We start from the raw sequence: 14,349 nt of genomic DNA on the forward strand, positions 1-14,349 counted from the left end.
TATATTCACACAAAGCCCTTCGTACTGAGATTCTGTCAAACCTCCAGAGATGCAGGGCAGACTCAGCCATAATGAAGCCTAGCACTAAGGGAAGTAGCAAATAGAAAGAATTATTACAGCAAATAAGTAGTTGATAGGGCAAAAGCACCGCTAAAGATATACTTACATAAGTATATCTTAAAATTTATATACTGCAAGAACAATTCCTTTATATATACTAACTTTTCCTTTATGTACTAGATTTTAGAAGTTAAGACTACCAATCAAAGATCGCCTTCAGCCCTCAAAGGTGAGATTCTGTAGACTCCAGATAAATATGACAAACACAAACCCACGTTTCTTCTTCTTCTTTACGTGTTTCAAAATCTTTTGGTTTCCACCTTATTTGCAGTAAGCTAGGCTACAGTTTCTGCTTTCTTCAATATTCTGAAGGAAAATGTGGAAACAGAGACTCCCTTCAAAAGTCATCCAAAAATCCTTGAATACATAAAACCAGAACTGCTCAGTCAGATGAACTTTCTGTGTTGCTGCCAAAGCAAGGCCAAGTACGTAGCAACAGTAGCAATGGGCAACATTACCATCCCAAAATTCTCACAAGTAGTTACGGTGGTCCAATTTCCTAATGTCGACTTGAATATCTTCTAGTCCATGCCTGCACAAAAAGTTAGATGCTTAGAATAAGATCACGCGATTAAAAAAGAAATGAAGGGACCTTAATCTGGGGATAACTTTGAGGAACCTATCAATGTTACAACATCCAAGCTGGAGAGTCCAGGGAGAGATTTCACTTAAGCTATCTATCCCATGGTTCCCACCCTCTTTGTGTAATTAATGGCCTGGCGGGTCTCACATGCTACCAAACATGTAGCGACCTTTTTGCAAGCTGTCACCATGGCTCCATTGCTAGCTAAACCCCCTGCACCATGGCAGTACAAAGAAAGACCCTATTCTACTTTTCCAGATTGAGCATCCATAGGCCACTTTAATGCTTGGGCTAGATCCATGCAGGACTGTGCACTTCCAAATAACGTGTGCATGAGCTTTAAAAACACTGACAAGAAGAGGTGCAACATCACATCAGCTGATCCACTTCATGCCGTGTCAGCAAAAACACAGCATTTAAGCCAATGCATGTATTTTTTGTTCAAGGAAAACATACTTTTGAGTGAAAAGAAACCCTGGCCAAATTTGCTCACTGCTCCCTCCATAGCCTGCACCTGAACATGCGATATATATGCTGAGCAATGGTGCCATTGCTTCTCACTATGAGTCGTTCAGGGAAGATGAGTAGTAACATGGTGCAACTCTGTGTGTGTGATGGGACACTCCTCTCAACTCTCTAGCAGCCCACTTCTAAAATAAATCTTTATTTTTTGTTTTGTGTGTGCATCATGGGTTCTCTGCCAAAGCCAATGACTGGGAGCCCGTGCGATAGACCTTCTCTCTCTCTTTACATGGTGCGTGTATGTCACTGAAGAACGGTCTCTTTCAACGATGCTTCCTTAGCACACTAGGAACTTCAACTCGACGTAGGCGGCTCCAATTTGAAAAAGGCCCAAATCTTGGATATTGCGGAGGCCTTATTTTGATGCAAAGAACCCAATTTCTGAAAAGCCCCAAAAATATGTGTATGCATAAGCTTTTTAATTTGATGAATTCTACCAGATTTCTGAAAAGCCATAATTTTTGTTGATAAGGCTTTGCAAGTACAGGTGGCTACTGTGGATGCTAGAGGCGGCAGCGTGCTGATGACATGTTAAGGCACACGCTGATGTGAATCTGCAAGCATAGGTGGAGCAGATGCGCAAAGATGACGGCAACGGGAGGTCAACGCAACATCTCCCCACAACAGTGCATCAAATTATGAAGATCCTCTCATCAGTTCAATTTTGGACCTAGTCCATCTGATCATCCTCACCACTAACACTAGTGAGAACAAAGATCCTCACCACTAACAATAGTGAGAACAATCTCACCAATACCTTTAACAAGGTAAAGAGGTATTATTGGCACATGTAACATTGTGACCCACCAATACCTTTAACAAGGTAAAGAGGTATTATTGGCACATGTAACATTGTGACCACTTTGTGCTTTCTCCATATGTTTGACCAAACATATGGAGAATGCACAAATGTATGTAACAAACAATGTCCCCTCCCACTGTGGCTGTCCTTGACTACTAGTAACTACTTGCAGAGATTTTCCTCTGAATTTATGAATCAAAGGGAAAGAGATGGAGTTACCCTTACCCGTATACCGCTTCCTTTGCTTGCCTCTTGAGCTCGTTATGTGAGCTGTCACATGAGAAAAATATGGGGGAGAGGGTGAGCTTGAGCTTCTTACAAGAAGCATAAAGATAGTTCTTCATGTGCCAGCGCTCCAAGGATTACAGATTACGATTCCCCAACAATGAGCCACCATGGCTGAATGAAGAACTGTAATTTGATGCGAAAATCCCCAACCAGTCTCAAGATAATCAAGATACTAAAGGAGAAATTAGTCTAATAAGTACAACCTTTTCAAAGAACAACTGCCAACACTTGATAATATCCAAGAATTGTTCTCTCTATCAGATACTTTTTAAGATATGCCTGACGAGAAATACCTTGAGATCATCAAGGAAGGTAACCCTTGTCTCATGCCTCACTCACGATATGAATATTTAATGCGTAGATAGACACCTTTGACCTACCAGTACATACAATCCCACAGTCAGGACGGTTTGTGTATCCAAATTAAGAAGATTGCTTGGAGTGTCAACTATGGGCATCCTCTGGGATGTGATGCTGCAGCACTAACATCAGTACATTTGCGGCCACTTCTAATGATAATTACTCTTTTTTAGCATTTGCTCTGGTTGACTCTGTAGAGTCTGGGCTAGTTGGCTCCTGAGCCCTTTCCTTTTCTAGCTCTTGCTACTTTGATTTGTGCATCTTTTCTTCCAAGCGTTATGTCTGCAGCGCGCCCATGGCACTGGTTGTACACTGCTCAATGTGGGGAGGAGAGTGCAGGCAGCAACTAGATGGCGGGGGTGCAAATGCTGCACAGAGGGCAGCTTAGGCCAATGTTGGGCTGAACAAGACGTGTGTTGGAGAAACAGGGTCGCTTCCAGCCCCCCTTCTTGGCTACCGCCCCACATGTGGCGCTGATTGTACGCTGCTCAATGTTGGGCGGAGAGTGCAGTTAACAACTCGATGGCGGGCTGCAGATGCTGCACAGAGGGCAGCTTAGGCCAATGGGTGGGCTGAACACAACATGTCTCGGAGAAACAGGGTCGCTCCCGGCGCCACTTCTTGGCTACCGCCCCTTCCATGGCATTATGGAGTCTTTAATATGTTGCCAACAGGTCCAATTTGCCAAAAACCCCAAATTTAGAGGAGGTGCAAGGCTTCAATTTGTTGTTTTTTCCTGATTTTGAGGAAAGCCCCAAAATTGGGCCTATGCAAGAGCTTCAATTTTGATGCACATTGCTGATTTTGCAGAAAGCCCCAAATAAATTGAATGTTGGCACCTGCAATTAGAAGATTATCACCTGATTAAAGAAAATCCCCAATTTGATATTTTTTTTTTAATCTGCAAATATGATACTGTTGTTGAAGATGTTGAAGATGCTGGTGGAGGTGTCGGAGAGGCAGCTGGCAAGGTCTTTGGCAAGCATCAAGTCACTTGTATCCTGCAGTAGTGAAGCCAGCCTTGGTGGCATAAAGGCCAATGGCAGCTTGGCGTCAACGAAGGTCTGTCGGGTTGTGTGGGTGGGCAATGACAGCACGAGTTTTTATCAACCTCAATAAGAAAAGCAACCCGTGATTGGTGTCGACGACAATACAGATGGCAAAGGGCGGCAGAGAAGTAACGAGTAGTTCGAAGAATTGAAGAAGGCGGTAGTAACTGGGTGCTGCAAGCGGCGATTGGGTGGCAGCTGGCAACAGGTAGGCGATGCTGATCACAGTTGTTGTGAGCCAATCAACAGCAGGAACAGTCGGCGCAAATAGGCGGGCAACTGGTGGGTGCTGCAGGAAACCCTAATCAAGCCCTAACCTAAGCTATGATAACAATTGAAGGCCCACCTAGGGATTTAGGGTTAGGTAATAGCTATTGCTATGGAGGATGAAACTCCATCATGGGTGAGAGAGAGAGACAGAGAGATTGCGTGACTCAAATCAGCATTGATTAATGTGTTGGAACATGAATCACATTGTAGGTTTAGAACCGTATCTTTTGACTCACACAAACCATAGGTCAATGACACGTCACATGTGGTGACATCACTACTTAGGTCACACACACACACATCTTATCAACTCATACGAGTATGTTCACACACATATAAGCACACTCACACATATAAGGAGTGGACACAAGACAAGTACAACTCTAAATCCCAACAGCAGCTACAAAGCAAAGACGGGCCAACGATGGAGATGGGTGTAAGGCTCTGCAGATGCTGCAGCAGGAGCACAAGGGAGCGATTAGAAACCCTAAAAATCAAAGAAACCCTAAACCCTACTCCCATACCAATTGTAGGTTTGCATAGGTGCAAGCCTAAGCTATGGGGGATCAAAGAGATCCATGGTGTGAGTGTGTGCACAGAGTGAAACAATCCTTCGTAAGGGCTATGGCACAGGTACTTGGCTTATTTTCAAGAAAACAACGATTTCAGGTTGAAGGTAGCCGGAGCATTTGTGAGTCCAGAAGGCATCACCAAATACTCATACAATCCGAAAGTGGTGCGGAAGGCAATCTTGTGAATATCCTGTGGGCTGGATCCAAACATGATGATAGCCACTCTTCAAGTCAATCCGACTAAAGAATGCCGCGTCTTCCAACCAATCCAATATATCATGAACCCTCGGTATAGAAAACCAATTCTTGATTGTAATCTTGTTCAAGGCTCTGTAATCCACACATGCGGAATGAGCCATCCTTCTTCTACACTAAAAGCATTGGACAACAAAAGGGTGAAGAACTAGGCCGTATCAACCCTTCTGTGTCATAATCTCTTCTTGTTGTACTGCATTCACACGGTAAGGAGATCAATTCTCGGGTGATCTCACTGGAATCAACTCTATCACATGATCCTCTAATCGTTCAAGAGGCAACTTGTCAAATCCCCACGGATCTCCTCGTGATCGTTCTTGATACGAGACTCGAATCCTGCAAACAACAAACAAACAAACAAGGGGGTGCAGGCTTGACTCACCTCCCAACCATGACAGCCGTGGGCAAGCCCACAGCCTTGGCTGTCCCCACCGAGCAACGAGCTGAGCTAACTAGGTTGACGTACCGACTAATCTCCTCCTCGCGACATCCCATACCACCACGAAGCTGCCCTCGCCGCGGGCCTCAAGATTGCTGCCGGCCTCGGCTGCGTAAAGCAAGTGCACGTCTGCACTAGATCCAGGCTCCAAGACCATAGAGCTCTCACAAACTCGCGAGACTCTCTCTCTCCCAATAACCAACCTTGGCCACCCTTTTATAGGCTCTTGGCCGGTCATCGGGCGTCCACACTTGGGCGCCCGCCCGTCCATACTTGGGTGCCCGTCCGTTAGTATATCCCTTACTCAGCTCGCCAATCAGCCTGCCTAGCTCCAAGCTTCCCCAAGCCTCGAAACTAGTCTTGCGTGCGTGTAGCACACGGTAGATACACACTGTGCACATGACATCCTCCCCTTCCTCTAAGAGCTCACTCCTGAGCTCACTAAAAAGCCAGGGTAATCTCTCTGAAGAGTAGTCAATGTCTTCCATGTAGCATCCTCCTCAACACGATCCTTCCACTTGATCTTGTATTCCGTGATAAGCGTATTACGCAATCTTCTTTCACGAAATCCAAGTATCTTTTCAGGTTCGTGCGGAACAAATGTCATGTCCTCGACATCTATAATTTCTTGAGGAGCAACTAACTGGTCCGTTCCACCCAGTACTTCCTTAAGTCTACTGACATGAAATACAGGATGAACTTTCACATGAGAAGGCGAATCCAATTCATATGCAACTGAACCAATCCTTCGTGTAATACGAAATGGTCCACAGTATCTAGGGGATAATTTCGGAGATCGACCTTGATGGGAGATTAAGAGTTAGGGTTAGGTTTCATGTGGGAGACATACACAGAGAAGACGAAGGGAGAGAGAGAGAGAGAGAGAGAGAGAGAGATGTGGGGATAAGTCAACTCAGCAAGTGTGAGTGTGTGACTCTCCTAACACACATGTATATTTGCACAAGTACACATAGTGCACTTAGTACATTAAAAGTACTAAGTGTACTATGTACTATAACTTATGGGCTTGTACACACTATAAGGGTGGGCACAAACTTCTCAAACACTGAGAATGTATCACTCTTCAAACGAAGAGGATAAACCCACACCTTGCGTGGGGCATCATCAATAAAAGACAAAATATTTTGCCCCTCCCAAAGAAGGCTGAGGCATCTCACATATATCTGTATGCACAAGCTCTAACTGAGCATCTTTCTGTCCAAGAGATTTCTTGTGGAGGCACTGGAGTTGCCTGCCATATATACAATGCTCACAAAACTGAAAACTTGAAAACTTTAGAGAAGGCAAGTAACCAAAACGAGACAATTGCTCCATTCCTTTGACACTTGAAAACTTGAAAACTTTAGAGAAGGCAAGTAACCAAAACGAGACAATTGCTCCATTCCTTTGACACTTGCCTTCTCTAAACTTGAAAACTTTAGAGAAGGCAAGTAACCAAAACGAGACAATTGCTCCATTCCTGCCATATATACAATGCTCACAAAACTGAAAACTTGAAAACTTTAGAGAAGGCAAGTAACCAAAACGAGACAATTGCTCCATTCCTTTGACACTCATGTGTCCCAACCGGCTATGCCACATAGAGATTTCCGGCAACTCGGTTGCATTAACATTAGCATGGTGACAAACACCAGCATGCATGAAGTAAAGAGTGTCCACCTTAGAGCCTCTGGCAACAACCAATGAGCCCTTACTAATCTTCCACTTTCCACGACCAAATGTGATAACATAATCAGCATCATCAAGCTGTCCAGTAGAAAGCAAGTTCTTCTTGATCTCAGGCACATGCCTGACATCATGGAGCATAAGCTGTGAGCCATCTGAAAACACAAGCCTCACATCACCTCTGCCAAGAATCTTGCATGCATGGTTGTCACCCAAATAAACTACTCCTTCATTGCCAGCAGTATACCTGACAAACAAGTCTCTGCAACCTGTGACATGAAAGGAGGCACCTGAATCAATGATCCATGAGTGCATACCATGACCATCTCCTACAAGAAGTGAATGGGCATCAAGTGAAGACGTGAATAGGACCTCATCCTCACTGTCACCTGCATGTAACACATTGACTTCTTCAATCTTGACTCCACTTTTGCCCTTTGGCTTTACATCTTTGGCTTCGTCTTTGTCTTTGTCTTTGCCTTTTCCCTTTTCCTTTTGATCATTTTTCCATTTGTAGCATTGCTTTTTGATATGTCCCTTCTTGCCACAATAATGGCATTCCAAATCCTTTTTGGAGCGGGACTTGCTCCTTCCCCGTTCTTGGCTTTTACCCCTTTGTTGGGATCTCCCACGTGCATTCATTGCATTGGACTTTCCAACAGAATTGTTCTTCCTGTTCATCTCCTCTTGAAGGAGAGCACCTTCCACATCTGCATATGATAGCATAGCATTTGAATTGCTAGTGGCTGTCCTGAATGTGTCCCAAGTCTCTGGCAAAGTGCATAAGAGAAAGGTGGCTTTGAACTCATCGTCCATTGCCAACTTTTGATTGATGACCTGGCTGACAATACCATTAAACTCATTTAGATGGGCTGTCATAGACGCCCCTTCCTTCATTTGAAGACCTATGAGTTTCTTCAACCAATACACTTTGCTTGAGGCACTTTGCTGGGCATACAAGTCCTGCAATCTCTGCCACATTCCCCAAGCTGTCTTCTCTTCACGAATGCTGAAAAGTAAAGAGTCTGACACAGACAACATGATAGTAGATCTTGCCAGCTCATCCATATCTTCCCACTCTTCAGCAGTAAGAGAAGCGGGCATTACACCCCTTTCTTTGATGGGCTTGTGCTGCTTCTTCTGGACCAACACATTATAGCACTGGGTTTGCCAAATATCATAGTTATGTGAGCCTTCAAGCTTCTTGATGTGAAGCAATGAAGAGCTCTCACCTGTGGTTGCCATAGCAATATGCAACCTGTCACAGTCAATGCCTGACTCCCTGCAAGATGTGCAAACACTGCACCAAAGCACACAAAGTGCTCACAGTTGTTCTCCCAAAGTTTATCTCCCACTGCGGAAGCACGAATGCAACTCTATTCCCACTGTATGTGATGAAATCACCAAAATCTGGTTGCTACAGATTTAGGACAGCACCTTAAATGTGCTCTGTACCCCTTCCAAAGTACTGTACAACAGTACTAAGTGCTCACCAATGATGTACCAAACCTGTACCGGCAAGTACAACAGCTGAAAATGAACCTTTTCCTCACTCAAATCAGTGTACAGCCATGCCAAAACTTGCACAAAGTTGTACCAAATTTGTACCAGCAAGTACAGCAGCAATAAATGCTCTCCTGGCTGTCCAAATGAGTGAAAATCAGACTTTTACAGTCCCGACCACTGCATACAACAGTCTCGAACAGAAATTGGGCAAAAGCCCCTTGATTGCAAGCTGATTTCTGAGGATTCAAGGCATAAAAGTCTTGCCTGCTGCTTTGCCAAGCTCAACAAGCATAAAATCTTGAAAAGCCCCTTGATTTAAGATCAATTGCGGATCATACATGGTACATTGACGCACATGAAGGCATCCAGAGTCTTCACAGTGCTTCCCCTTGGTCACATATACATCCAGTACATAAAAGCCCCTTGATTTACAGGCACATTGAGTGCTTGACAGGCATCAACACATTGCCCAAAGCATCAAATGTGAGTGCCTGCATGCAAATCAATCCAATCGGCACAAAATCCCTTTGATTTGCACATCAATTTCTTGCAATTTTGGCCTGAATGTGAGATTGCTCACATCATACATTATGTATGAATGCCCAATTGCACAATTACATCAAAAGCCCCAAATTTTGACATCCAATTTCCTGCAAATTGATCCTGAATGTGACCAATGTCACCCAATTTTGCCAATTTTGTTCAAAAATTGAGCAATTTGGACCTGTACCTGCTCAATTGATGATTGGACATGCAAAATCCCAAAAAAATTGAAGCAAAATACCTCGTACAAGTTTCTGAAATCAGCTGATTTCTGTTGCAGAAAAGAGGGGGTCGTGTTGATGCTGTTGCAGTCTGAAAAACTGCTTTGCCTTTGAAAGTCGCAGGAGAATTAGGAAGCTAAGCTGTCTGCAGTTGTCCTCCATCCATGCCTCCTCGGCTGCATCCAGTATTGCAGGGCAGCATGTAGGCGGCCAGGTAAAGCTGCCCCAGCAGGCAGCGATGGCCGATAAACAGCGTGTAGGCTGAAGAAGAGAGCCAACCAGAGCCAGGAGTCTGATGCCCAACGCCGTGTATTCGCGTATCCGCCCAACGCCTGCGTGCGCTGTTGGCGTTGGTGCGTAGCTCTCCTCGTGGGCAACAAGACATCCAAGGGGACACGTAAGCGTGTCTTTGTTACGCCTTGGCCAGCGCTACACGTGACGGGAACTGAGCGCCGCCCGCCAGTTGGATGCCGCCTCCGCCTAGTGGCCAGCGTTACACGGCGCCACGGGGAAGCACAAATGGATGCACGTGTCTTTCTCAGGCTCCGTGACGAGCTGCAGCTACCGATTGGAACGGAGCCTGTCACGCATGGCGCCCGACTCCTCCTGCTACGCACGAAAAGCTCCACGTAACCAGTTGATGCAAGAGAGCCTCTCTGATCGTCGACTGTGAGAGTTCAAATGGGAGTTAACGTAACAGAAATGACAGCAACAGTACCAATAGCAAGAAACCTTAGATATGGATCTCTCCTTTGCTCTGATACCAGTTGATGGGAGATTAAGAGTTAGGGTTAGGTTTCATGTGGGAGACATACACAGAGAAGAAGAAGGGAGAGAGAGAGAGAGAGAGAGACATATATGTGGGGATAAGTCAACTCAGCAAGTGTGAGTGTGTGACTCCCCTATCACACATGTATATTTGCACAAGTACACATAGTGCACTTAGTACATTAAAAGTACTAAGTGTACTATGTACTATAACTTATGGGCTTGTACACACTATAAGAGTGGACATAATGCCTTTATCCCAACAGACCTGTCCGTAAAGTCTCGGAATCTTTCGGAACTCGCAAATACACCATCTTTACTTCAGAGAACTCTCTGGGTGAACGATGTCGATTAGAAACATCGTTTAGAATAAAATCTGTCTCGGTCTTGAGCACTTCTAATAGATTCCTTCGCAACTTGTAACGTTTCCTGCATATCTTGCAAAAAATTACGTGTTGCATCATGCTGAAGTCCTGAGAATCCTACTGTAACAGGTGATCTAGGTTGAAAACCATACATAAGCATGAAAGGACTAAACCCTGTACTCGTATGCTTAGTACTGTTATATGCAAATTCTAACATAGGAAGATAATCCTCCCATGAATTCTGTCTTTTGGATACATATGCTCGAAGCATATCCTCCAAAATCTGATTCACTCTTTCAGTCTGGCCATCAGATTGAGGATGATCAGAGGAACTCAAATTCAAAGTTGTTTCCAACTTCTCAAAAACAAGTTTCCAAAAATCACTCGTAAACTTACAGTCCCTATCACTGACTATGTCCTGCGGTAACCCGTACAGTCCAAACAATTGCTCGATAAACTGCCGTGCTAATTGCGTAGCTGTAATAGTCTTCCGGATCGGTAAAAATCTAGCCATTTTTGTCAAGCGATCTACCACAACCCAAATAGAATCGTGGCCTTGATGTGTTCTTGGCAATCCGGTAATAAAATCCATGGAAATACTTTCACATTTATTACCTGGGATTTGCAAAGAATGCAACAACCCAGCATGTCTAAAGCGTTCAGCTTTATTTACCTGACAAATTTGACACTTGAGAACATAATCTTCTACATACCCTTTCATCTTTGGCCAATAAAAAGTGTGTTTCACTAACGATAGCGTCCTGTGTACCCCAGGGTGTCCGGCAGAAGGGGCGTCGTGACACTCCTTAAGAATCTTGGACCTAATGTCCGGGATCTGTGGTACACAAATTTTGTCATTACGGAATAGTAAACCATTCCGAATCATCCACTGGCCTCCTGCAACCTGAATGCTGGACTGCTCAGTCATTGAGTCTTGGTCAATCAATGAGCTCTCGTTGTGGATCTTCTGCCAAAATGGACCAAAATAACTATCAGTCCTGCAAAGCCCTCTCAATGACTGAAATAAGTCAGTAGAAATCTCGGTGAACGATAAAGAATTCACCTCTCTAATTCGACTAAGCGCATCTACATTATTCATGGACCCTTTCCGATAACGGATCTCAAAATCAAAATCTTGCATTAACTCAACCCAACGAGCTTTCCTTCCTCTCAAATCATCCGCATCACACACATACTTGATTGACTGATGATCAGTCAATACCACAAACTTGGAGCCATATAAATAATGTCTCCAAACCTTGAGAGCATGAATCATAGCATAAAGCTCCTTCTCAAGGGTTGGCCAACGAGATTGAGTGTCGTCTAGCTTTTTACTTTCAAAAGCAACGGTCTATCATCTTGAAATAGAGCAGCCCCGATAGCATAGTCACTGGCATCAGTTTCAAGAACATAAGGCTGACTAGGATTAGGTAATGCTAAGATAGGTGCTTCCTTGACTTTATCTTTCAAAAGTCTGAAGGCTATATCCAAATCGTTATTCCAAGTGATAGACTGATTTGACTTACGTCCACGACCTTTCAATAAGTCGGTCATCGGTAGTGTGAGCTGAGAGTACTCCCACACAGATTTCCGAAAAAAAACTACCAAACCGAGAAAAGAACGAAGTTGTTTCACTATTCGCGGTATAGACCAGTCCAGAACCTTCTGAACTCGGTCATAGTCAATGCTCAATCCATCTCTAGTGATCTTGTGTCCCAAGTAAATGATTTCTGTCATAAAGAACTCACATTTACTTAATTTAGCATATAGTCGATTCTGTCTTAAAATAGATAAGATAATCGTGAGGTGTCTGACATGATCCTCAAGAGTACGACTATATATCAAAATATCATCCAAGAACACCACCACAAATTTTCCCAAATGTTCACGAAAAAGATCGTTCATCATTTGCTGGAAAGTGGCTGGAGCATTAGTTAACCGAAAAGGTAATATGAGAAACTCGTAATGGCCATACCTAGTCCGAAAGGCGGTTCTTTCGACATGCCTTTCATGAATACGTATCTGGTGATAGCCAGTACGTAAATCTATCTTTGTGAAATATTTCGCTCCTGTTAACCGGTCAATCAGGTCATCTAATCTACGGAGAGGATAACGGTTCTTAATGGTCAGCTTGTTTAATCTCTTGTAATCTATACACATTCTCGAGATAGTGTCCTTCTTTCTCCTAGGCAACACAGGTGCACCCCAAGGTGATTTACTTGGACGGATCAGGTCATCTAATCTACGGAGAGGATAACGGTTCTTAATGGTCAGCTTGTTTAATTTCTTGTAATCTATACACATTCTCGAGGTAGTGTCCTTCTTTCTCCTAGGCAACACAAGTGCACCCCAAGGTGATTTACTTGGACGGATCTGGCCATCCTCAAATAATCTTCGAGTTGTTTAGCCAACTCATCTTCCTCAGCTTGGCTCATCCTGTAAGGTGGAATACTGACAAGATGAGCACCAAGGATCAAGTCAATACGATGATCTACTGCTCGTTCAGGTGGTAACCCCGATGCAGTTTCCCGATGCAGTTCCTTAGGAAATACATCTTGAAACGAATCAAGTATCTTCTGTAATTCTTTGCTTTCAAACACACTTAATTCATTTACATCCAAGGAAGGGATGAGAAAGAAAGAAAGTGAAATCAATATCAATGGAAAGCGGTATATAAAGAAGAATCCATTATATTTTCAAAATCAATTGTATTTACAAGAGGCCCCTGAGAGGGATGAATACAATCACCTAAAATACTGTACTTGGTGTCCCAATGCTGAAAAGAAAAAATATGACTAGACCAATCTATCTAGACTTGAAGAGTCTTAAACCACTCAATCCCTAATAACAAGTCTACATTTTCTAGATGCATTGCATAGCATTCCAGAGTATCTTTGTAGTCTTGAATCTGGATTGGAAGCATCTCCACCTTTCGGTCCCAAACTTGCCTTCCCGCAGGTAAGCGTACCTCATAGGTATGATCGCTGGGTGTCGTATCAAGACTCAATTTCTACACAAGTTTGTAGTTAACAAAGTTGTGTGAGCTACCAGGGTCTAGAAGAATGTGAATCTTATGGCCATTCACTTCTCCATAAACTCGGAGAAGATCATGCAAGCCAAATACTTTAGAATTGAACAGACAATCAGAACAAGTACTAGGGCGAGAAAGTACAGTAATTGACGTACTTGTCAAAGACAACTGGTTAGCTGCCTTTGGCTTGGGTCCTGCGTTCGTCTTGGTACCCTTTTGCTTTGGGCACTCGTTACGCATGTGTCCTTTTTCTTCGCAGATAAAACAACATCCTTCCTTCTTGAGCTTTAAAGCCCTAAGGAGTCGTTTCTTCTTCGTTGGTGTCGAACTTGAATTCTTCGAAGGTTGGTCCGAAGACTTTCCTTCTGTTGTGTTAGCCATAGGTGCGGAGAACTTTCTTTTATGCTTGTTCCCCTGCTCGATAACAGGTTTCGACTTAGAAGAGACCATTGTATCATCATAGATACGAGCTGAATGAATGGCCTCGTCCAATGTTTTACATTTGTTATTTTTAACCTGTAAACCGTATGAGTCTGGTAAACCAGCTACGAAAAACCCCAAAAGAGTAGTGGAATCCATCTTTGTAGCTTTCAGCTACAAGTACCTAAACTTCTGGAGGTAGACCTCATAAGTGAGGTGCTGGGAGGTCATAGTCAAAGCTGAAAACCGGACAACAACATCATAATCATCCTCTTTCTTGAGGAATTCTTTCTTGAAGACGTCTTCGAATTGTGCCCAAGTCATTGGCTTAGGGTTGAGTTCCTTCCATCAAAGCAAAGCTTTGCCGAACAAGAAACCTACTGCTAACTGGATCTTTTTTCCATCATCATATGGATGAAACTGAAAGTGAACTTGCCACTTATGTAGCCAAGTGTCCACGATCTCCTTAGTGCGCTGCTTTTGCTCGCCCCTAAACGGTTTCGGAGTAATGTTGGGGCCTAAAGCAGAGGCCAAGGTATCCATACCCAA

General features: G+C 43.8%; 1 protein-coding gene across 4 annotated transcripts in view; it reads right to left on the reverse strand.

Moving 5' to 3' along the window:
- Positions 1–314: 314 nt before the first annotated feature.
- LOC147607755 (putative ATP synthase 24 kDa subunit, mitochondrial) overlaps positions 315–14,349 on the reverse strand; it is an 80,986-nt gene continuing 66,951 nt past the window's right edge. For 2 of the 4 annotated variants that reach the window (XR_015264565.1, XM_086789647.1), the window contains exon 7: positions 315–652. Coding sequence is in view for 3 of the 4 variants with exons in the window: in XM_086789647.1 (XP_086645773.1) it covers positions 592–652 (61 nt within the window). In the remaining variant the exon portion in view is untranslated. The remainder of the gene's footprint in view (positions 653–14,349) is intronic. The other 2 variants (XM_086789649.1, XM_086789648.1) reach the window with 2 other exon arrangements.

This window comes from Cibotium barometz, chromosome 54, assembly GCF_041138505.1.
Source record: "Cibotium barometz isolate CiBa-2024 chromosome 54, ASM4113850v1, whole genome shotgun sequence".
NCBI classification, from domain to species: domain Eukaryota; kingdom Viridiplantae; phylum Streptophyta; class Polypodiopsida; order Cyatheales; family Cibotiaceae; genus Cibotium; species Cibotium barometz.